Source organism: Periplaneta americana, chromosome 15 (genome assembly GCF_040183065.1).
Source record: "Periplaneta americana isolate PAMFEO1 chromosome 15, P.americana_PAMFEO1_priV1, whole genome shotgun sequence".
NCBI lineage: Eukaryota > Metazoa > Arthropoda > Insecta > Blattodea > Blattidae > Periplaneta > Periplaneta americana.
In genome coordinates this window covers 137,183,623-137,210,079 of record NC_091131.1, presented here as the reverse complement: position 1 = coordinate 137,210,079, position 26,457 = coordinate 137,183,623, and the positions used below count along the sequence as shown (strand labels likewise).

At 36.4% G+C, this 26,457-nt stretch overlaps 1 protein-coding gene and 1 long non-coding RNA gene across 4 annotated transcripts in view; one reads left to right on the top strand and one right to left on the bottom strand.

The window, feature by feature from the left end:
- The window catches only part of LOC138715376 (myosin-11-like), a 135,663-nt gene that overhangs the window by 27,236 nt on the left and 81,970 nt on the right, over positions 1-26,457 (top strand). For 2 of the 3 annotated variants that reach the window (XM_069848226.1, XM_069848225.1), the window contains exon 3: positions 19,289-19,324. The exons of the other annotated variant lie outside the window; for it this stretch is intronic. In XM_069848226.1, coding sequence (XP_069704327.1) covers positions 19,289-19,324 — 36 coding nt within the window. The remainder of the gene's footprint in view (positions 1-19,288; positions 19,325-26,457) is intronic. 3 annotated transcript variants of the gene reach the window in all.
- On the bottom strand, positions 7,349-10,543 carry LOC138715380 (uncharacterized). The gene is made up of 3 exons (XR_011336267.1): positions 10,380-10,543; positions 9,951-10,297; positions 7,349-9,490 (listed from the first exon to the last, which is right to left on the bottom strand). It is a non-coding gene; the product is annotated as an uncharacterized lncRNA (long non-coding RNA).

Sequence of the window (26,457 nt, the reverse complement as noted above, 5' to 3'; positions counted from 1 at the left end):
CTATTCCATTAATTTGTCCATTGGCTTTGCATGAGAGGGAATACTGTGTCAACATTCTCTTTGTGTGCCAAGAATGAAAAACAAAATTGAACTAGCTTTAAGAGCACAGGAATTAAACTGAACATTACTCACGAAATTAACTCAATGTTGGTACTTCCATAGTAATAAATAAATAACTTTTTACTATTGTATTAAACAAAGAGCAGGGACACACATGCAATTGATTCCCAATAATGTATAAACAATGAAATAAACTTGAATCATTCCATATTAGTATTTATTCTAATGGCATTAGACTCTTCATTCATTCATTCATTCATTCATTCATTCATTCATTCATTCATTCAGTGTTCTGCACAAATGCAGGTCTTTCACTGCAAACCCAGCTTTTTCTAATCTTTCTATTTTCTGCCTTCCTCTTTGTCTCCTCAAATGATCCATATATCTTAATGTCGTCTATCATCTGATATCTTCTTCAGCCCCAAACTCTTCTCCTATTCACTATTCCTTCCAGTGAATCCTTCAGTAAGCAATTTCTTCTCAGCCAGTGACCCAACCAATTCCTTTTCCTATTTCTGATCAGTTTCAGCATTATTCTTTCTTCATCCACTCTTTCCAACACAACCTCGTTTTTTATTGTCTGTCCACTTCACAAGTTCCATTCTTCTCCATATCCACATTTCAAATGCTTCTGTTCGCTTCACTTCATCACAACAATCATGTTTCTGCCCCATACAATGGTACACTCCATATAAAGCACTTATCCTCCCTATTAGAAGAATCAAACATGAAAATAGCACTATTTGCAGATGATATAGTTTTGTGGACTTCCGGATCTTACAGACATAGAGACAAAATTCAAAATTCTGCTCTTAAAGCTCTAAATCAACTACATGAATGGAATACATCAAATTTAATGACACTCAATTTAAGCAAAAGTAACCTCCAAATATTTTCACTCGGTAAACAAGAAAGAGAATTCAATATCCAATACAATGGCCAACACCTTCCTAGGACTTATGAATCTAAATATCTTAGATTTATTTTCGATAGTAAGTTAACATGGAGCAACCATTTGAAATACATTTCTGAAAAAGCTCGTAAAAGATTCTTCCTTCTAAAAAGACTAGCAGGAAGGAAATGGGGATGCTCTAGGAATACTTTGAACACTACATACAAAATGTTTATACAGCCAGTGCTGACATACTGCGGAGAAATTTTAATTACTTCACCTTTCATAAACGACATAGAATATGTTCAAAACCAAGCTCTCAGACTCATTACTGGTGGAATCAAAACAACTCCAATAGATTCTATGAGATTCCTCACTAATATTAACAGTATCAAAATGACAATAGAAGAAAAAGCATTGATTCAATATGAAAAACTTATCAGGTTACCAGGAAACAATTGGCATTCATACAGTTCTCTCTGTAGATTGAAAACTCAGTTTCATACCCATTGATCAAGAATTAAAACAGAAAATCAATATCCCGAATTTAAAAGAAAACCTACAAATTAAACCAAACTCTTTAACTCTATTAAATATAGAATATAATCTAAATTTAACAGAAGAAATACTGAAATCAGAAGTAAACACTGAAATACTGAAACAATTGTCTTTAGAGACAATTAATATTGGGTACCCTTCACAAAACTGGCTTCATTTATAGACCGACGGATCCTTGATCTCCAGAGAACAAGGTGCCGGTGCAGGTGTTAGTGCTGTCTCTTCTCACTTTGTAGATCACTTGGATATGGAACAACAAGTTTTGATGGTGAAATCATTGCAATAAGTGAATGTCTCGGGAATCTTCTATGCCACATCAATAAATTTAGGAATGCAGTTATATTGTCAGACTCCAAAGCAGCTATTCTATCAATCGTCTCTAAACACACACCTTCATCTCAAACAGCAGAAATAACTAAAATGCTCTCTCAATTAATATCACTCAATAAAAGAATTGTATTCCAATGGATACCATCCCATTGTGGAATCCTGGGAAACGAGAATGCAGATGCTTTAGCAAAGAAGGGCAGCACTGCTACTTACAGACCTGTTACTAAATCTACGTATTACTCTGTGAAGAGATTTATTAAATCTACATACTTAGACTTCAACAAACAAAATTTGATAACACAATCCCAAGGGAAAAGATGGAACTCTCTGCATCAAAATCCACAGTTAATTCCCGATTTACCACGAAAATCGTCTGTAGCTGCATTTAGGTTGGCAACAGGCCATGATTGTTTGGCTAAACACCTTCATAGAATTGGAATATATCAGTCCCCTAACTGCCCATTGTGCAACTCAAACCAAGAAATGGATTCGGAACACCTCAAAATCTGTGCTTCATTGGCTGGCCATGATAATATCTTTGAAAAATATTGGAGTGCAAGAGGTCAAATGACTTTAATGTCAAACGCCTGGCATTAGAAAACAACAACTATCATCTTTATTTCTTTTTTCAGAGTTCTGCAGAAGATGCTCCTTTTCTGTTAAAAGATTCCTTTGCCATTGCTATCCTCCTTTCGATTTCCTGGCAGCGGCTCATGTTACTGCTTACAGTACATCTCAAGTATTTGAAGCTGTCCACTTGCTCTACTGCCTCAAATAGAATTCGCAAGTTAATCCTTTATTTTTCTTCCTATGACCATGCTCTTCATCTTATTTATATTTGTCTTCATTCCATACTGCTTCAGCTGTCATTTAGCTCCAGTGGCATATCCCTTAGTATTATCTTCTCTTATGCTAATAACGCCATATCAGAAAATCTTACACACTTTATTCTTCTTCCTCCTACAATCACTCATCCCATGTTCTAAAAACAGTTCTTTACTGAATCCTCCAAGTAGATGTTGAACAGTGTAGGTGATAAAGGGCATCCTTGACATACTCCTCACTTCCTTCTGACATTTCTTCTCCTATTCTGACTTTGACTCATTGTTTCATATAAAAGTTACTGAACAGCCTCCTCTCCAATCTACACCTATTTTGTTTAAGATTTCCATCAGTTTATTCTAATCCACTCTGTCGAGCGCTTCTTATAGGTCCGCAAATACTGCATACACTTCTTTATTCTTCTCTAGGTATCTTTCACTGATAGTTCGTAGGAGTCCAGTTGCATCTCTTGTACCTTTTCCTTCCAGAAGCCAAACTGTTCTTCCATCTTAGAATATAAACATTGATTCAGTATTTGCAAGGAAATTTTCGTTGAGTGTGATATCAGGCTGATAGTCCTTAACTCGTTAAATTTCTTGGCATTATTTTTCTTTGGTATTGGAAGCAATGCTTCTCCGTAAAAGCTAATCCCTTTTTTCATATATATTATGTTGCATAATGCTAGAATTTCCTCCTTGTCTTCACCCAAGCATTTCACTAGTTCAATGGTGATTCCATCAACTCCTGTTGCTTTCCCATTCTTTATTTCCTTAAGTGCTAGTTCAACTTCTTCCTTTAAAATAGAACTTTCTTTTTCGTCTTTTGATAAGACTTCATCTTCTATAGCTAAGTCATCTGGATGATTCCTTGTCTCATGTAATTCTTCTACATATTTCGTCCATCTGTTTAGTATTCCTTGTTTGTGGTTCTTTCATTTCCGATGTCCTCTATAAACCACATGGATTTACTGTTCCTATTTGTGAATTCCAAATATTTTGCTTCGCGGTACATTAAATCATACCTTCCTTTTCTTTCTAGATCCTCTGTTTCTTTACATTTCTCTTTCATCCAGGCTTCCTTTGCTTTATCAGTTTCCCTTCTTACTTCGTTGTATACCTAGTTTTGTGTAGTTTCTTCTACCTTCTGTGTTGATGTTTTTCCATTTTCTCCTTTCCTCCATCTTCTCCAACATTTTCCCTGTGACCTAAGGGTTCTTAATTCTGACACCTTCTGTGGCTATATCCTATTGTTTCTTCTTCTGCTGTCTGTATACAGCATTTTTAAATGAGTGCAGTACTCATTACTACTCAGGTGTGGATTCCAATGTAATGGCTTTCTCATAAAATTTGCTTGAAACTTTCTTCTTTCTTTCCTCTTCATTCTTCAGTTTTTCCATGTTCAATTTCTTCGTCACCTCTCTTCCTCTTGTCTTCTTCAGATTAATATCTACTTCATCTATCAATAGGATACGATCTGAGTTAATTTCTGCACCTGCTAGAGTCTTTGGATTTTTTAAGCAATTTTGGAATCTTTCCTGTACCCAGTATATAGTATATCAGATATGTTTTTTCGTCACTTGAGCATGTCCATGTGTATCTTCTTTGTTCATGTTGTTGGAATAATGTACGAGGGGGATCCAGGAAATAACGACTGTTGTAATAATTAAAAAAAAAAAAGTATTTATTTGAAAAAACAAAATCTGTTACATAACTGAAGCTTCCTTTACTTCTCTACATAATCACCACCTACATTTAAACATTTGTCATATCAGTTCACTAGCTTTAGAATTCCCGTGTTATACTCCTCTGCTGCCAGTTCATTAAGCCAGGTGTTCACTGTCTTCAAGTCATCACTTCCAAAACGCGTACCACCCAGAAAGTCTTTCAGCTTAGTGAAAAGGTGAAAATCGCTAGGAGCAAGGTCTGGACTATAGGGCAGATGATCAAAGATTTCCTAACCGAATTGATCCAGCAATTCTCGAGTTGAAGCAGCAGTGTGCGGGCGGCCGTTGTCGTGAAGAAGCACAACTCCTGTCGAAAGCATTCCTCGCCTCTTGTTTTGGATGGCTCGCCGTAGTTTTCGTAAAGTCTCACAATAACGATTTGCATTGATCGTAGTGCCCTTTGACATGAAATCCAGCATAAGAACACCTTTGCGATCCCAAAAGAGAGTAGCCATGACTTTTTGTGTTGAGAGAGTCTGTTTGAATTTTCTTGGTTTCTTGGGTGATGAGGGATGATGCCACTGACGTGATTGGCACTTGGTCTCTGGGGTGTTGTGAGACACCCAGGTCTCATCACCAGTCACAATTTGATCAAGAAAGGCGTCTCCATCTGTGTGATATCGCATCAAGAATGTCAATGCTGAGGCCATTCTCTGAGTTTTGTGTTGGTCACTCAGTTGCCGTGGAACCCATCGTGCACAGATTTTGTGGTAGCCAAGATGTTGCGACACAATTTCACCAAGCAAAGAACGAGAAATGTCAGGAAAGGCAATATGCAATTCGTCGAGTGATGTGTGCCTGTCTTGCAAGATTCTGTTGTTCACTTTAGTCGTCAGGTCTTCTGTGATGAGTGATGGGCGTCCGGGTCGAGTTTCATCGTGGACATTTGTTCTCCCATTGTTGAACATTTCGCACCATTTTCTCACATTTCTTTCATTCATTACAGTATCACCATACACTTCTTTCAATTGCCGGTAAATTTCTGCAGGTTTCAAATGTCTGGCATTCAAAAATCGAATCACACTCCTCACCTCACAGTTGGCGGGATTATCAATCACGTCGTTCATTTTGAAGTAACACAAAATGCACAATGGCGACTTGTTGCAACCAGTACTCACAACATTATGAGAACACATGTTAAGGAAGCCAGTTGACCTTCAAACAAGGAAGGGGAGTCAGCTGCGCAGCGGGTATGTGCGAACAGTCTTTATTTCCTGGATCCCCCTCGTATTTCCAACAATCATTGCATTTCTTTTATGGAAATTCACCATATATTCTCCTCTATCACTTCTTTTTCCCAATCCATATTTTCCAACTGTTCTTCCATCTTGTCCTCCAACTGTGTTCCAGTCGCCCATTAGGATTACGCATGCTCCCTTCTTCTCCTTCTGAACTATCTCGTCTATTTTGTCATAGCTTTCTTTCACTTCGTCTGCTAATCCACTATGTGGCATATAAACTTGCACTAGCACCAAGTCCATTGTCTTTCCTTGTAGTTTCACAATTATCGTCTGGTCATCTACATAATGCACTGATATCACTTATATCTTTTGCATGTGGTCCCACTAATACACCAACATCATGACTTCCTTTGCATTCATCATTTGAATAAAAGAACCTAAATTTATCACTAACCAAATCCACACCTGTGGAGTAACGGTCAGCACATCTGGCTGCGAAACCAGGTGGCCCGGGTTCGAATCCCGGTTGGGGCAAGTTACCTGGTTGAGGTTTTATCCAGGGTTTTCCCTCAACCCATTACTAGCAAATGCTGGGTAACTTTCGGTGCTGGACCCCGTACTCATTTCACCGGCATTATCACCTTCATTTCATTCAGACGCTAAATAACCTAGATGTTGATACAGCGTCTTAAAATAACCCAATGAAATAAATAAAAATAAAATGACCAACTCACCACTTATTCCTACCTCACTTCTGATATTCCCACTACATCCACTTTGTTTCTTCTCATTTCTTCCTTCACGTTTTCCAACTTACCTGCTTGCAGAAGAGTCCTTACATTCCACGTTTCAATCCTCAATCATCTTTTCTTCTCTCTGTTGGGTTGCTTCATAATGTATCCTTCCCCAGCTTCCCCCTCCCAGACATCCAAATGGGGGAATAGTTTGTCTGGAATCTTTTACGGTGGAAAGACTCATCATGCCATGTTTGCAGTTTTTCTTGGGAAAGATAAATGCGGTAGCTTCCTGTTGCTTTCTGCACACCATTCTCTTTCGCATCTTAAAAGATTCCAGGGGGCCCCAACATGAAGGTGAGGAGAGTGAATTTGAGTAATTAGACTCTCCGGACTTCGCTGAAATTCACCGCAAAGATTATATATGAGTTTGAGAGTTTTTGACCTGATTAGAGACCTGGAAATCCCAATTATTCTTTGTCTCCCCCCCCATTTTTCAATAGCTTCTTATAGTGCTGATTGAATCGTGTGTATGCTGTATGTTTGGGAGGGGTCCCTGTGAAACTTTAAATAAATATGTTATACCCATAATGAAATTCTTCCCACATTGTTTTGTTAAATGCCCTACTTTTTCTTCTTGAGTCAGTGGGAACCCTGTCTTCGTTTTTACCGAGAATGGACCCTGTATCTTTAAATTTGTTTACAAATTTTCGCAGGGTATCTCTGTGTGGATTGGGTACACTGTTAAAAATCGCCTTATAACTTCCCTGCAAGATTGTTTCCACATATGAATCTTAGATGAAAATTCTTTGTTGCAACATGATGTATGTCAAGGTATTATGAAAACTATAGGAAAGTACTAATAACATTTGTAACACTTTATAAGCATGTTCACTACTGTTCAAATGAACTCTATAATAGCTGCAGTCAGCCTGAAGTGATGCTAAGGTCACTACTTATGTGCTAACCCTGATGTGTAGCTGTGGCTTTACAGTATATGCACTAAAAATTGTGCAAATATGCTAAAAAAATTAAGAAAATATGCAGTCAAAAGTATTTTATTTTACAACAATAAAGTAATGACTCGATAAGTTTCGTCCATATATTGGAGGATATATATTTGCATTAACATTAAACTTCATTGCTTATTGGTATTACAACAGATTACAATATATTTCTCCAAATTTTCAGATGTAAATCTCTTTCGGTTATCAGCAAGTATGTTCTTATAAACAGAGAATGTTCTTTCAACTTTACATGAATTTAGGGGACAATTCTTAAAAGCTGATATTTCTTTAAGTGTGTAATTCTGAACAGTCTGGGGCTCACCTTGTAGAATTCCACTAATCTTTCTCACTGTTTCCAAACCTGGATTTCGTTCCTCAGTTTTCTTCATCTTCTCTGTTAGAATTCTCCCCAGTGACCCTGGTAATTTATTGAAAAATGTTGTGACAGTGTTCAACAAACTCACTGCAGTAGTCAGCTGAAGACCACGTTCCTCAAGTTTGGTCATTGTTTCAGGAAGTGTCTTGATGTGTGCACCTATGTACACTTAGCGCAAAAAGAATGGGCCGACTCTTGGTCGATAGAAATGCTAAGTTCTATTGCACGGTTCACTCGTGTAAACGTAACCCACTGCAAGGCATTGCTGTGGTGTCTCTTCATTGAAAGTCGCTCCTCAAGTTTGGTCATTGTTTCAGGAAGTGTCTTGATGTGTGCACCTATGTACACTTAGCGGCAAAAAGAATGGGCTGACTCTTGGTCGATAGAAATGCTAAGTTCTATTGCACAGTTCACTCGTGTAAACGTAACCCACTGCAAGGCATTGCTGTGGTGTCTCTTCATTGAAAGTCGTCTGTCTATAATATAGTAAACCTTACGAGCAGTGTGTAGCCCAGTGGTAAGAAGTCTGACATCTGTACCAAAGCTTGTGAGTTCGCCTCCTGGTATGGTAAAATTATTATTTTTTATTTCAATTTTTACTTACATTATTAGTTTAAATGTGAAATGGCATTTGTTAACAAACTTCGTTATGTCTGCCTTGTAAAAATATTATTGCCCATCACCTGTGGGCTATTAATAGGTGAGACCTGGCCTGTATAAACAAAAATACTTGTTTCACAGCCTAAAAAACCGGACGCATATCAAACACAAATAAATAATTAAATTAACAAAAACAAACAATTTTTTAATATATTAACAAAACAAGGCCTGTGGTGGGGACTAGTGTCTCGTCCACAAAACACCTGCGTCAACAACCGCCCTCATTCTGCGCAGCATGGAGTCCACAAGATTATGGAACAGGTCTAAATTCTTGGCCATCTCCTCCCACGCATCTAGAAGTCTGTCCCACAATTCCTCTGGTGTCCGAACGGGTGGTTCTGCCCAAATAGAACGTAGGATCCTTTTGACTGCAGCCCACAAATTTTGAATTGGATTCATATCTGGTGAATTTGGAGGCCACTCGACTGGGTCGACATCATGCCCCCTCGTAAACCATCTTTGAATCCGGTTGGCGGTGTGTATCGGATAATTATCCTGGTGGAAGAAAAGTGTTTCTTCTGGATATCATTTTCCGTTGTATTAACAGATAGCAGTATTGCTTGAAAGAGAGAGAGGGAGGTTTATTATTTATTAGAGTTTGGGAATATTCTAAGAGATATCGCCACATAATTATAGCTTTGCGGGACACATGATGGCAAATTTGTAATTAAAAAAAGAAGATTGGGGGAGATTCGAATCTTGCACTACTCCTACCAACTTGTTCAATATATCAATGCCATAACAGTCTTACGCTACTGTGACTGTTACTGTCAGTTCGGCATAATGCGTGGTTTTCCTGTTCATATTCGCTCTGGTTGATTTTGTATTTATCAATTTTTTTATTATTTCACTATTCAAGGGCCCTGGTGTATCTAGAATCAAACTGCCATTCCATTTTATTACGTATTTTAGACTCTTAAACAAAATACAGCAAATTTAAATGGTTTAATTATGTGTTACCTAGTGAACTACAGCTTTGACGAGACGCGGATGTGCATGTTATGTCTCTGTAACTTAGAAATTGTCAGCCGGCCCATTCTTTTTGCTGCTAAGTGTACAAAAGTTCACTTTGAATTTCTACATCATCTGCTGCCAATATTGCTGAATTAATACAGACCGCATTTTGTGGATTCAGTAAATGAAGCACCTAAGAACAAACATATAATAAATTAATTATGAAGAAAATAAGGACCATTGTAGGCCGGCTTCCTAGTATTAAAATCTAGTATTTCAATATATTCAAGAAATTTATTATTGAAATTCAATAAAAGTAAATTGCTGTTCATCTAGTAAACAAGGAAAATGTAAACTAAATACAGTGTAGTGCATAAAAACCCTTACTATTTAGTTTATTTATATGATTTATCTATTTAAATTATAGAAATGTATTTACAGTGAAACCTGGATCTATACATCAATGAAAAACACAAATACTTAAACTTATATTAGATAACTGGAAAACCAAAAATAGGTGGTACGAGACCAAATTAGATAACTGGAAGACCCAAAAATAGGTGGTACGAAACCATTACAGACCCACAAGGGTCTAATACATGATGGCGAATGATGATGATGATGAAATTAGATAATTAACTCAGAATACCAACCGCTTAATATCTTCAATATGCGAATGGTAGTAGAGTGTAGCATTGATCCAGGTTCCCCATCTAGTTAATACAGGTTCTGGTGGAAGGGGAATTTCTGGTAGTTCTTCTTTGAATAGTGCAGTCCTTGCTGGAGCCTTTACAAGCACCTTTTTAACCGAAGAAATCAAATTCTTAGCCTTAGGATGTTGTGAACAAATCTCTTCAGCAGCACGATGTAGGCCGTGGACAATGCAAGTAATGTGGATCATTTCGGGGTAGAAAACTTGAAGTGCCCCTGCTGCTTTCAGCACTGTCAGTTAAGAATGCCAAGAATCTCTCTTCATGTTCTTTGGTTGGCCAGAGTAAACCTAAAAACAAATTAAAATTTACACTCAAGTCATTCTCTGATATCTCTATTTTTTTCAGTCGTTATCAGGATAATATACTTACGCAATGCATCTCTCACTGTTCTTGAAATGGATGAGGAGATCCAGCATCTATGGAGTCATTTTCCCCACAACTACATTAGCTACATACCTCCCACAGGAGTCTGTAGTTTCATCCACAGAAATCCAAATAAGTGAATCTCCTATGTCGTTTCTAATTTCTTGGAAGACCTAAAATATAATTTATTTTTAATACTGTAGTTATGAAAACAACTATTTTGAAGTACACATCAATTACACAAACGTTTTAAGCAGTTAACTTTAATAAACATTATTAAATAACTGAACTTGCTTTTTCATACAGTTTCCAATGGATACCATCCCATTGTGGAATCCTGGGAAACGAGAATGCGGATGCTTTAGCAAAGAAGGCCAGCACTGCTACTTACAGACCTGTTACTAAATCTACGTATTACTCTGTGAAGAGATTTATTAAATCTACATACTTAGACTTCAACAAACAAAATTTGATAACTCAATCCCAAAGGGAAAAAATGGAACTCTCTGCATCAAAATCCACAGTTAATTCCCGATTTACCACGAAAATCGTCTGTAGCTGCATTTGAAAAATATTGGAGTGCAAGAGGTCAAATGACTTCATTGTCAAACGCCTGGCATTAGAAAACAACAACTTTTTCATACAGTGGATCCAAATAATTTTTTCTCAATGTGGACTTGCCAGGAATTTGCCTTTTAGTGTATTTCTGCATAAATCCGCGAAGTAATGGATTGTCCAGTTTCCTCCAAGGTGGTTGTTGTTTTCTAATGCCAGGTGTTTGACAATAAAGTCATTTCACCTCTTGCACTCCAATATTTTTCAAAGATATTATCATGGTCATCCACTGAAGCACAGTTTTTGAGGTGTTCCAAATCCATATCTTGGTTTGAGTTGCACAATGGGCAGTTAGGGGATTGATATATTCCAATTCTATGCAGGTGTTTGCCCAAACAGTCATGGCCTGTTGCCAATCTAAATGCAGCTACAGACGATTTTCGTGGTAAATCGGGAATTAACTGTGGATTATGATGCAGAGAGTTCCATTTTTTCCCTTGAGATTGTATTGTCAAATTTTGTTTGTTGAAATCTAAGTATGCAGATTTAATAAATCTTTTCACAGAGTACTACGTTGATTTAGTAACAGGTCTGTAAGGAGCAGTGCTGCAGTTTCCTCCAAGATACCTTGGCAATATTTATTGATTTTCAGTTAGCATATGACTCTGTTTGGAGAAATAAATTATTCCTAAAACTCCAGAAATTAGGTATCTCCAGCAATATGTTCAGATGGATATCAGAATTCCTTAGGCAAAGGTTCATTGCCACTAAATTCAATAACTCACTTTCTAGTTAGAGACAAACATATCGAGGTCTACCTCAGCACTGTCCTCAGCACAACTTTATTCAATATTTATATAAATGACTTACCCTCCCTATTAGAGGAATCAAACATGAAAACAGCACTATTTGCAGATAATATAGTTTTGTGGACTTCTGGATCTTACAGACATAGAGACAAAATTCAAAATTCTGCTCTTAAAGCTCTGAATCAACTACATGAATGGAATACATCAAATTTGATGACACTCAATTTAAGCAAAAGTAACTACCAAATATTTTCACTTGGTAAAAAAGAAAGAGAATTCAATATCCAATACAATGGCAAACACCTTCCTAGGACTTATGAATCCAAATATCTTGGAGTTATTTCCGATAGTAAGTTAACATGGAGCAACCGTTTGAAATACATTTCTGAAAAAGCTCTTAAAAGATTCTCCCTTCTAAAAAGACTAGCAGGAAAGAAATGAAGATGCTCTAGGAATACTTCGAACACTACATACAAAATGTTTATACAGCTAGTGCTGACATACTGCAGAGAAATTTTAATTACTTCACCTTTCATAAACGAAATAGAATATGTTCAAAACCAAGCTCTCAGGCTCATTACTGGCGGAATCAAAACAACTCCAATAGATTCTATGAGATTCTTCACTAATATTAACAGTATCAAAATGACAATAGAAGAAAAAGCATTGATTCAATATGAAAAACTTATCAGGTTACCAGGAAACAATTGGCATTCATACAGTTCTCTCTGTACATTGAAAACTCAAAAAAGTTTCATATCCATGGTTCATAAATTAAAACAGAAAATTAATATCCCGAATTTAAAAGAAAACTTACAAGTTGAACCAAACCCTTTAAATCTATTAAAAATAGAATATAATCTAGATTTAACAGAAGAAATACTGAAATCAGAAGTAGACACTGAAATAATGAAACAATTGTCTTTAGAGACAATTAATATTAGGTACCCTCCACAAAACTGGCTTCATTTATACACCGACGGATCCTTGATCTCCAGAGAACAAGGTGCCGGTGCAGGTGTTAGTGCTGTCTCTTCTCACTTTATAGATCTCTTGGATATGGAACAACAAGTTTTGATGGAGAAATCATTGCAATAAGTGAAAGTCTCAGGAATCTTCTATGCCACATCAATAAATTTAAAAATGCAGTTATATTGTCAGACTCCAAAGCAGCTATTCTATCAATAGTCTCTAAACACACATCTTCATCTCAAACAGCAGAAATAACTAAAATTCTCTCTCAATATCACTCAATAAAATGAATTGTATTCCAATGGATACCATCCCATTGTGGAATCTTGGGAAACGAGAATGCAGATGCTTTAGCAAAGAAGGGCAGCACTGTTACTTACAGACCTGTTACTAAATATATGTATTAATCTGTGAAAAGATTTATTAAATCTACATACTTAGACTTCAACAAACAAAATTTGATAACACGATCTCAAGGGAAAAAATGTAACTCTCTGCAGCATAATCCACAGTTAATTCCCGATTTACCACGAAAATCATCTGTAGCTGCATTTAAATTGGCAACAGGGCATGATTGTTTGGCCAAACACCTTCATAGAATTGGAATATATCAGTCCCCTAACTGCCCATTGTGCAACTCAAACCAAGAAATGGATTCAGAACACCTCAAAATCTGTGCTTCAGTGGCTGACCATGATAATATCTTTGAAAAATATTGGAGTGCAAGAGGTCAAATGACTTCTGGCATTAGAAAGCAACATATTAGTTGCTACTAGGGCTTAACAGAGGTTCGCACTAAGTTTATCGTTTTCATTTCATTTTGTTTTGGATTTATTCTTTTTTCAACCAGACACTATTACAAAAAGATCTAAAAATACATTTAAAATTAGAAGTCTCATCCAGAGCTCAGATGTTCTTCAAACTGTCAGATGATATCCTATGTAATTTCTATAAAGTAAAAAAAAAAAGAAGAAATACCAATCTATATCACAGACACACTCATTGCTAAAACTCCAGTTGTGAACGAAATTCCTCCGTGGAAATGGGTGATTCCAGAACATAGCATACAAATTTCAGGAAATCCTTCCAAAAATGATCCTCCATACATTCTTAAGTTAGATGCCATGGAACTACTCTGCAGCACATGTAAGGATCACCTTCAAATTTATACAGATGGATCTCTAAATTCTAATAATGGGACATCAGGAGCAGGGTATTATATTCCAAAATATCAGTTATTTCATACCATGTTCATCCTCCTCCAGTCTTGACACTGAATTGCTAGCTATTGATGCTGCTCTTCAGTGTGTTACTCAAATTTCTGAAAAATCTATTTGCATACTTACAGACTCAAAGGGGGCTGTATTTAATATAATTAAATATGTACCAAACCTATATGCACATAGAATTATTCCAATTCAGAAACAACTAAGTAAACTAAAAGAACTCGAAAAGGAAATAACATTTCAATGGATACGTAGTTATTGTGGTAAATCTGGAAACGAGAAAGTCGATAATATTGCAAAACAGGCAACATATTTGCAACCAAGACCTCTTCAAGTGATATCTCTATCCAGTGCGTTTGCTTCAGTAAAGTCTCATTTTACAAACCTATGGATCAATTGTCTCTTCTGACAAAGGAAAAATTTTACAGTCTGTACAAAAGAAACCAAATGAACTAGAAATGTACAAAAACTTGGCCAGACATGTTCAAACATTTTTAACAAGAGCCAGAACAGGTCACATTGTCACTCAATTGTACCTACACCGATTTCACATTTCTGATACACCTACTTGTCTGTGGTGTAATAATCATGATGAAGATCTGGAACATATTCTTCTATACTGTCCATCCATAAACCACAAAAGAAGTAAATTAAAATCATCAGTACCAGTTGCAGAAGACACAGCCCTGCAGTATATATTGATTACACTCCAACTCTGGCTACTAGCAACAGGCATCTATAATGAACACCGATCAGAATAGCTCTCATTTCTCGTGAAAAACAACTGAATAGACTACAGTGGACTATAATGGACTTTATGTTGTCAGCAACAGCTGGATACATTAAGAAGATTGATTGATTGATTGATTGATTTTGTTTTGGATTCAAATTAAGCAAAGGCTGATAATTATTTTTTATTGCATTTTTATGTGAGATGCAGTCTGCAAATGCTGTTCCACTTGGAACTTTTTTTTGTAGTTCACCTATTAATTAAAACATTATTAAACTTTAAAATACGCAACTGTATGTAATATGTCTGTAAATAAAATAATTAAAAGTATGTGGATAAATATTTTTAAAAAGTGCAAAAGCTTACTTTTTTTGAACAAACTTGACAAAATAGGTTTACTTCTCTCCATCAATCCAGCTTTTCAGAAGAATACTACTTGAACTTTTGTCTTTAGGCATAACGAATATTACAACAAACCACCATGAAACACACGAACCGAATAAATGCATGGAATGTTGGCAGTCGGTTTGAATTTTGCTGTTAAAATATAAACCAATTCATTCTATTGTTGAAGGGGAATACTGTCAGCCCATGATAGTTTTAAAGAGGCGGGGGGGGGGGGGGAATGAGTGCGTGATGTGCTGCTTAACAATGTAGTCTGTGCTAATGAAGTAGATATTGTCGAGTGAGATGGGGAAAGAGAGTATTGTTTTCTCGCAGTTTATATTTTTACAGAATAAAATATTTGTGTATTAAGTTAGTATAAATATGCAAATATATGCTGTAAAAGTATAAACATGCCATAACGTTACAGATATGCTCAAAATATGCACAATAAGATTCTGCATGCTAATTCCAAACAACGAGAAAGATGTTTGGTTTTGTCTGCATATCGTCAAATTAAAGGAAAAGAACATGCAAATATGCAAAATCTGCAGCCTACTGATGTGTGTACAGTAGGAGTTACTGCCATAACCATTGGCCTGCAACTGCTATGAAACTGGTGACAACTGAGAAGAGCCTTTTATAATACCAAAGTCTGTTTCACAATCATCCAAATGGGAAGAGATCGCCCAATGAAATGTTGTTGAAAATTCAACTGTGAGATAGTAACAGGCCATAGGGTCTAATGGAAAAAAATTCTGATTTTATAAAGCTTTGGTTAGGGTGAAACTGGTTTTTTTTTTTCCTTCAAATTTCTTCTCAGTCTGTCAATGTTCATATATGTTTGTATTTTTTGAAACTTCAATGTGATGTGGCATTTGTTCTCAGTAGGTCATTGTATGTGTAACTTTTGCTGCATAATTTTTAAATACTGGTATTCTAAATTTATCTGTAGATGAATGCTGGATCAGCTAAAAATTTATAAAATTTTAGTGATGTACTGTGAGAGAAGTTTACTTGTTTGTGCATGGGAATCGTCTGATTTCATTATTATTTATTTTTTAATACTAATGGTGAGTACTTGACTGTTCATCATTCACCCATATAAAAGCAGTTGTGTAAACCAATTTACTGACAGTCTGTTGCCCAGGATGTGCAGTAGGAGGGTGAGAAGATTGAGATTTGTTGTTATGCCACAGGGGAATCCGAGATTCCAGAGAAAACAAGTTATAAATCAGGGGTATGCTGGGGATCGAACCTGGGTCCACAGAATTATGTCCAATAGGGTGTATCGAAAAATAACTTTTTTTGAAAAATGAAGGTGGCTAGTGCGGAAAAGTTGCGACTTGTGGCAGAAAGAACTTGGAAAAAAAGAAAATGTGTCTCCGCATCAGCTCTAAAGTTTCGTGAGCCTAATGCTCTATGTCTGTTTTCAATTTTTTTTTCTGTAGTGCAGCTCTTTGCTTCTTTCTTTAAATTTACACTCAGAAATAACCCAGGACTCACTAAGAGGAGGTGGCTGCACTTCCAGCCCCATCCCTCCACCCACCCTTAGTAATATACTCCAGTGTCAAATGTTAGTTTACGCTGCATAGTCAGACTTCGTTCCGAAACATGGTATTTCTTAGCTATGCACACTGAATTATGTGAAGGATTCGTACAGCTCACATACAAGTGGAGAATCCTACAAGCAGTTGTAAGTCATTGAGATTGAACAACTGGTCCTGGTTTCTTCCTTTCAAGCTCTATCAGACAGTGGCCAAAATGAACGGCTTGGCAAATCCCCAGAAGATACTTCTAGTTAGTAGGCCTACTAAGATCGGAGATCTGTTCCTCGTTAATTTTGTTGATCCAGGGTACTTAAATGACTTTGAAATTCGCCACTGATTTTGCCTCACAATGGAGTAACTCTGTCCAGAACGTGTGCCTGGACCTTTAGTGATACCAGTGAAATGTTTCATGAGATAGTGGAGTGGAAGCTCATTTCCATGGAGAAGACAAATTAATCGTTGGAGTGGTCTGCCAATTTCCTTTTAGATTTCCAATTGGTGTCCATGTCCAGAGGAAGGGGAGACATGTCTAATATACTTTGAATATAGTTCTAATAAAGTTATAATTATGCTTCTCTTTTTTCTCTCGGTGATATAATCGGCTGTCCTTTTTCTCCTTGTGTTTGTGCCTTGTCCTTTCGACCAACAAAATATACCACTCGAATGAAATTATTATTAGGTGTTTCTTCTTTCTGAATTTTATCTCCAATCTTCATTTCTCTCATGATCATCTATTATAAGACCCTTATTCCTAGTAGATATTATTCTCGCGTCTTGTAACAGCTATCACAATTAAAGCCACATCTCTCCTCGAGGTGCCTGTCCTGAAGGCTGTTGAAGGTAATTTTGGTACAGACAAGTGAGCCTGAGTGGCAGAAGGCTTAAATTAAAAGTCAGAATCTGCACTGCTTCATTGATGTTCCGCGTTGTGTGAAGGCGAAGACTTGGAGCTTGTAACTGATGTCTGTTATCTCTTCCTTGGAATCAGTCACACTTCTTCATGGGCCTCTTTGCTTTTCTCTCTTCACTCTTAAATAGTGTCTTGGTCGTCGCAATGTCGATATTATCAATAATCATATTTCGTTGATTCCTCTGGCCTATTAGAAAGGTTAGTTCTATCGATGGAATTTTTCTACTTAACTCACATTCACAGAGGCTTTCCGGGTCCAGGCACTTACAAGTGCATAGATCAAACAATTTTCAACCTTTATTTATAAAAGCTTGCTCATGTGCCCTTCTTTAATGTGACTTCAGAATATTCTGATATTTACTATGATACAATTTCATCTTTTCCACTACTCTATGTTTCCTGATAGTAGAAAGGCTTGCTGTTTTTCAAACCTCGATAAGTTTGTCGGTACTAACATGAGTGATATCTTTTATTGAAAGGTGTTTTCCACCTAGTTCGTTTGTCTTTAACTCTCTGATCTAAAGAAAATGTGTTATCACATTCTTATAAGTTGGAAGTTGCGACTCTTATCGGTCCTGGTGTACCAAACAAAGGACTGTCAGCATTACGGCGAGTACTGAATTATTTTTTCTATCATGACAACACGATGCATAAGAACTATTGCATGTATCACTAAACCATTGATACGATACACTATTTCACAGGAACAACACCGATGCAAATCTGGCCAGCATAGCTTACCAAATAAGACTGCTGGGCAGAGGCTACCCTGACTGCCAGCATCCCTCTCTTCTCTCACTCCACAAGAAGATACTGGTGCCAGATGCTTCCCTTCTTGTACCATCTTCGCTAACTTTTAAAAGATCTGGTTGATGGGGGATAGCTGTATAGGTATGAGGACTGCCGTTATAATAATTTTTACAAGTATGCGTTATAAATTCGAATCTTCAGTATTGGTGTGGAGACACAAGATATTGATTAAATTTAATTTTCTTTCTCCTGCAGTCTTTCTGCCACTAGTCGCAACTTTTCCGCACTAGCCACCTTCATTTTTCAAAAAAAGTTGTTTTTAGATACATCCTAATGTCCAGTGCTCTAACCACTAGACCACCGTGGCAGCTGTTTCATTAATATGTGTTGTATTTATTTTGTATTTTCATGCACATTTGTGTGAAAAAGCAATAATAGTTGAAGCTGGAAATCTCGTTTCAAAATTAGTTTTGTTTTCAGGTTTCATATTACATTAAATTAAAGTCTTGAATGTATTCTTTCATTTTTTAAATATATTTTATTCTTTTTATTTGTATATTTATTTGAACTTTCAACTGTTTGCAACTATTAATGCATTGCTTTCTGTAGGTTATATTTCATATCTGCAAATATAATTTGGTCTTCTGTAAACAGTATACTGTTATTTTGTTACCTGTTATTTACACTTTTTGACCATTTTCTTTAGATTTTATCAATGATTTGAACAATGCGTGTAAAAGTGGGCACTCTTGACTGATACCTATCACATCTACTGTTGCTATGAATTTATTGATGTGCTTGTTTGTATAAAAGTTTGGTATTGCATATTACTAGATATTTTGGTAATTGCATCTTTAATACAAATTTCTTATTTGCTTTATCAAATTTATATTTGATTTTGGTGTGACATGGTATGTTCTGTAAGTGAAGTTATGGAAATCATTTTTTCATTCATAGCTGCAAGAAAATATTTTCAGTTTCAAGTGAAGTCCAGAAATTGTGACTGAAATAAAACGGGATTTTTTTCAGGGTCATCAATGCAGTTGTAGGAATAAAATTTCTGAGGTATTGTATACTCTTTGGAAAAATGGCAAAACTAAAATTGGCTTGAATGTGCATGCTTTACACACAGATGCTTAGTCACTTTCTGCACTTGGGTTGTTTGCTGTGAAGAGTGTTCAGTTTTTAAATAGCTATCTGCCACAGTACTGACAATTTACCTTTTATGAATATGTATGCTAAGTGAAGTTTCCTCTTATGCTGGTTTTTGCATGAATGGACAGTTTAGAACCATTTACTGATACGGAATGAGTAGTATGTTAAAAATAATTATACTTATTTAAAATTTAATGGGCTATATATACAAGTGTAAGACGGACAATTTAGGATCACATTCACCTTTTACTTGCAATGGAATTTTTTCTTCTGGGTCATTCCATGGTGACTAACATAACAAACTAAAATATCCATTCAAGAGAGAAGGGGTTATATATGCCGATTTTATAAATGTTAGAAACTTTTAACTGTTTGATAATAAACTAATACAGTTCATGCTTTTGAAAATAAACGGATACAGTTCATGCTATGAATCGTCAACAATGAGGGAGGGGAAAAAAAAAATCATAATTTAACTTACTATTTTGTCAATGTGACAAATGTAACATTTTATGCCATGCTTATTGCAGTGGAAAAGTTCAGTAATGAAAAGATAATGTTGCCTATTGTTCAAATTAGCACAATTTTTTCAGTAATTAATTTAATACCTTAAGTTTTAAAACATACACAGTCAGACTTCACTATCACATCATGGAAAACACCACCATAGTTCTGGGATATCTGAGGATACAGATTGTAACCCATCATCCCCTCAACATAATATTGGAAATTGCACTGTGCATAGAATTTAACCAGAAAATTACAGAATGGCGAGGTAATGATGTTAATGATGAAGACTACAATCTTAATGTCAACCAGTGGACTGACTTCTTGGTTACAATTGATTTACTTCTAAGGCCAAAACACCCAGCTTGAAAGTAGTACTACCAATATCGGAAAAACAAAATTAACACAAACCAAAAGAAAGAAACAAACAAACCAACCACAAATGCGGAATGTGCAACTGAATGAGATCGACTGAAGTCATCATCATCATCATCATCCTTCACGAATTAGGCCTCTGTAGTCCTGTTTCAGCCCCATCTAGCAGTCTTCTAAAAGGTCTTCCTGGTCGACGATGTCCTCTAGGTTTATACTGCATAATTTTTGGGATTCTTGAATTTTTCATTCTTCTTACATGATCTAGCCAATTGAATTTGTATTTGCTGATTTTTTCTTCTACTGATTCTACTTCTAATTGTTCTAAAATTTCTTCATTCCTTTTTCGGTCTAAAAGAGTATATCCTGCTGTCCTGAAAAATTTCATTTCCATTGCTTTGATTCTGTTCATGTCTTTTTTCTTTAATGTCCAAATCTCGCTTCCGTATAAAAGGGAAGGTAATGCTAGTGTATTATATATTTTTATTCTTGTAGATTTTTGTACTAATTTAGCTTTTAATGTATTGTTTATTATTCCTAGAATTTGTGTAAATTTGGTAATTTTCTTGTTCACATCTTTTTCATTTTGATAAGATATTTCACAAACCCAGATAATTGAAATTTTGTACTTGTTCGAGGCATTGGTTATTGTGTATTATCTTACTTCTGACTGGATCTTGTTCTAAAAATGCCATTACTTTTGATTTTTGTGCTGAAATTTCCATCCCAAAATCTTTTAATATGAGGGGGATCCAGGAAATAACTACCGTTTTGTTGTAATAATTAAAAAAAAAATTTATTTGAAAAAACAAAGTCTGTTACATAACTGAAGCTTCCTTTACTTCTCTACATAATCACCACCTACATTTAAACATTTGTCGTATCTGTTCACTAGCTTTAGAATTCCCGTGTTATACTCCTCTGCCGCCAGTTCATTAAGCCAGGTGTTCACTGTCTTCAGCTCATCACTTCCAAAATGCGTACCACCCAGAAAGTCTTTCAGCTTAGTGAAAAGGTGAAAATTGCTAGGAGCAAGGTCTGGACTATAGGGCGGATGATCAAAGATTTCCCAACCGAATTGATCCAGCAATTCTCGAGTTGAAGCAGCAGTGTGCGGGCGGCCGTTGTCGTGAAGAAGCACAACTCCTGTCGAAAGCATTCCTCGCCTCTTGTTTTGGATGGCTCGCCGTAGTTTTCGTAAAGTCTCACAATAACGATTTGCATTGATTGTAGTGCCTTTTGGCATGAAATCCAGCAAAAGAACACCTTTGCAATCCCAAAAGAGAGTAGCCATGACTTTTTGTGTTGAGAGTGTGTGTTTGAATTTTCTTGGTTTCTTGGGTGATGAGGGATGATGCCACTGACGTGATTGGCACTTGGTCTCTGGGGTGTTGTGAGACACCCAGGTCTCATCACCAGTCACAATTTGATCAAGAAAGGCGTCTCCATCTGTGTGATATCGCATCAAGAATGTCAATGCTGAGGCCATTCTCTGAGTTTTGTGTTGGTCACTCAGTTGCCGTGGAACCCATCGTGCACAGATTTTGTGGTAGCCAAGATGTTGCGACACAATTTCACCAAGCAAAGAACGAGAAATGTCAGGAAAGGCAATATGCAATTCGTCGAGTGATGTGTGCCTGTCTTGCAAGATTCTGTTGTTCACTTTAGTCGTCAGGTCTTCTGTGATGAGTGATGGGCGTCCGGGTCGAGTTTCATCGTGGACATTTGTTCTCCCATTGTTGAACATTTCGCACCATTTTCTCACATTTCTTTCATTCATTACAATATCACCATACACTTCTTTCAATTGCCGGTAAATTTCTGCAGGTTTCAAATGTCGGGCATTCAAAAATCGAATCACACTCCTCACCTCACAGTTGGCGGGATTATCAATCACGTCGTTCATTTTGAAGTAACACAAAATACACAATGGCGACTTGTTGCAACCAGTACCCTAGATCATATATGTAACAGATGACTCCTCGCTACGTTAAAATCGGCAGCACTTTGAAGAGAACCGCCAGGATCACCACCCGTCCGCTGTAAATGAACACGAGATGGCAGCGCAGTCGCTATTGCAATTCAAATGGGAATGATGACATGACTCCTTATATAACAACTAGATGGCAGCATAGTAAACCTGACAAAAGTTGTTACCCTCAAAGCCTATAAGGCCGATATATCTGTTACATATATGATCTAGGCCAGTACTCACAACATTATGAGAACACATGTTAAGGAAACCAGTTGACCTTCAAACAAGGAAGGGGAGTCAGCTGCGTGGCGGGTATGCGCGAACGATCATTATTTCCTGGATCCCCCTCGTATTTTATTTAATGTATATAAGCCTCTTTGTAAATTATCCTCTGAATTGGAAATTATGACTTGATCATCGGCATAGAGTAAGGTATTTAATGTTAGAGTACTGGTTATTTTGATTCCTGATGTGTAGATTTGGTTCCATTTTAAAATAATTTCATTTATATAAATATTAAATAAAGTTGGTGATAGTGGACAACCTTGTCGAACTCCATTATTAACTAATTTTCTTTCAGATATACAGTTATTTATTTTGACACTTATTTTGCTGTCTGTGTAGATTTCTATTATATTTTGTAATAGCAAATTTGGAATATTTTTATCTTGTAATATGTCGAATAAAAGGTCTCTTCGGACTTTATCAAAAGCTTTCACAAAATCAGTAAAAGCTATATGGGCTTCTAAATTAAATTCTCTTATTTTTCTAACAATAGTTTGATACTAAATAATGGATCTACACATGATCTTCCTTTCTAAAGCCATTTTGACACTCCAGAAGGAAAGTTTCAGCATGTTTTTTTAATTTCTCATTTAAAATCCTACTAAATATCTTATAACATGTGTTGAGGATACTAATCCCTCTATAGTTTTCAACATTTTGTTAATCTCCTGTTTTATATATGGGAATAATTACACTATTTTTCCATTCTTCCGGTAAAGTGGCAGTCAGATATATTCTGTTTAGAAATCTTAGTAATCTTTCTTGAAATAGTTCTCCTGCATATTTATACAATTCTGAATTTAGGTTATCTTCTCCAGGTGTTGTACTATTTTTCGTCTTCTTTAATGCTTCTTGTAGTTCTTCTTTTGTAGTGCATTGTTCATCTGCGTTTTTTGTGTCCCAGAATTTTGAATCAAAAGTAGGATTGTTCCATACGTTTTTGTAAAAGTCTAGGAATGTTTCTATTTTGGGGCAAGGGTTTATCTTAGCGGATTCCTTTATGTCTTTGTTCATGTATTTTAAAATTTTATATGTATTGGGTTTCTTTTTATAAATGTCAGCTTCTAAAAAGATATAAACTCTTTCCATGATTGCCTGTGTCGTTTTCTGATTTCTCTGTTAGCTATTGCCCTTTTAAGTTTATAATCTATTTCATCATTGACAGATTTTGTTTGAAGGTATTTTATATAAGCTATGTTTTTATTTTTTATGATCTTATTTTCATCATCCCATGATCTTAATTTTTTCTTTTGTGTGAAAGCCTCATATTTTCCTATGCTCTCTGTGGCTGCCTGTGATATTTGAGTTTTTATATTTTCCTTTCGTTTAACCGTTGACTTGCTCTGGATTGTCATCAAATTATCTATCCTTATACTGCTTTTTTGAGGTTGAAAGTAATGTAATTTTCCCTAAGATAAGTTACTAGCCTTATCGTTAGGTAGTCCAGTAGTGGGGCTGCTACTTTTAGCCTCTAGACAGGCTTGTAATGCCGCATTTCCTCTTCATTTGATGAAACAGTTATACTGCTGTGACTCGGTCGCCATTTCCTCGTTGGTAGGAACAGGGTGAACCATGGGAAGGTGAGGATGGCATTTGTATAGGAGAGGCTGTAATCGACTGAAGTGTAGAGAAAAATATAACTTTCAACTTTCACAATATTTCTATTACAACCAACTGAGAAAATGACTAAGGTCTGTCCTATGTTCTAAAGCTGAAAGTTGTAATGTTTCAACTGAAGCTATATTTAAATTTAATATTTTTCTGACACACATGGACAGCCTAATGATGTGGTTCACACTGAGTATTCAACCCTAAAAGTAGATGAATGAATTGAAATGGACGACATGTTCATGGAAACAATAAGTATTTGGGGAAATTGAGACAACCCTAAGGAGTATAGCAGTAGATACATCATCTGGCCTGATCACATCATTGTGATAGTAATTAAAAAGTTAAACAGCAACAGAAATAATAGCTGCTATCGCTACACGAATGTTAAAAGCTGGCTTCGTACCCTCCAAGTTTAAACAAGCCTGAACCATATTAATCCATAAAGATGGAGATACAATGGAATTAGAAACTGGAGGCCTATCACAATATGTTCGGTGATCAGAAGAGTGATTGAACATGTACTTGACCGATGTATCTGCAAATTCGTGAGTTTTAACTCCAACTAAAGAGGTTTCACCAACTCTTGGTATTCACATTAACACTGCAATTCTAGATTCTCTGTTATGTGAAGTCAAAAAAGGTATCCCCGTAACATGCCATGAAGGCAGTTGGGGGGGGGCATGGAGGTAGAGCCCCATGCCTTCCATGCCCTCGGCACTAGATTGAGGTGGTGTGGTCAGCACCATGCTCTGACCGCCTTTTACCCCCGGGAAAGACCTGGTACTCAATTTTATAGGAGGCTGAGTGAACCTCGGGGCCGTTCTGAAAGTTTGGTAAAGAGAAAAAATCCTGTCACCACCTGGGATCGAACCCCGGACCTTCCAGTCCGTAGCCAGCTGCTCTACCAACTGAACTACCCAGCCACCTATGTGAAGTCAAAACGAAGGCAAAAGCTCTGGATGTTACTTTCATTGATATAAGGAAAGCTTTTGATAACATTGGTCGTAATCTCTTAAGAAATACTGTAAATGCATTACCTATTCCAACTAAACTCACAAAACTGGTCTTCAGCTTACAGACAGGCAATATCATAACGATTCAATCTAACAATGGTGAAACAAACCCATCACCATAGTCAAAGGTGTGTTACAAGATTCCCCTTTGTCACCTATTCTCTTCAATCTATGCATTGACCATATTTTGAACAAACTAAGTGAATACGGCAGCATGACTACTCAGTATGGATTTAACATAAGTTTCTCTGAAGATCAATTAACTGTAATGGGCCTCGCAGATGATATCATTGGTAAAGACAAAAATTCCGCTTTAACACTCTTCAATCACGCAGTTCAACAATTCCATGAAATCGGACTAGATATTAACATTAACAAGTGTAAAGACATGTATTAAAAAGGGTCAACTGTTAGAAGAAAATTTTCACATCTCGTCTGGAAATGAAGCTGCTGGTTTGCACAGAGGTGACTTACTTTGCTGTCTAGGTGTCGAGTTTTATGACGAGATTAATTTTGATCCTCTTTCAACATTTACTAAACTAAGAACAAATGTAGAACTGCTTATTTCTTTATCACACTTACAAGCGGAACAAAAAATACATCATTAACACCTCAATCTGTCCTAATCTAATACATCCATTTCAGTCAGTGCCTCCAAAAAAAAAAAAAAAAAAAATAAAAAAAAAAATAAAAAAAAAAAAAATAAATAAATAAATAAAAAAAAAATAAATTCATAATGGATGCAGATATTTTGATAAGGGGTATGCTGAAAGAAATATTGCAACTTCCTAATGACCTTCCTACAGATATGTTGTATACAGACACAAAATTCAAGGGATTAGGTTTATTTTGTTCAGCATGAGAATTATACAACATATAAATGCATGTAAGATATTGCTTAAATCCAATAATTCCTTCCTACATGCTACAAGGCAATTAATCAAGAAATTACATCCAGTCTAACAGCACTGTAGATATGCAAAAGGTACAGCAAGTATTAACAGAAAAAGTGTTTCAGAATTGAAGCCAGAAAGGTGTGCTCTAATACCAACAATATACCCTGACAATAAGTGGATCCAGAATTACAAAGGTCTTTCCTGTAGTGAGTGGAGGGAAGCGATCAAGATGACTGCGAACATGTCAGCTGTGCGTAGTGTACCTGGCAGATCTTCGGGCAGTAACCTCTGTTGACATTGTGACAGGTTGAAACTCTTGCCCATGTCCTGGGGGACTGTCCACAGAGTGAACTTCTATGAAATATGCAGCATCATACAGTAAGA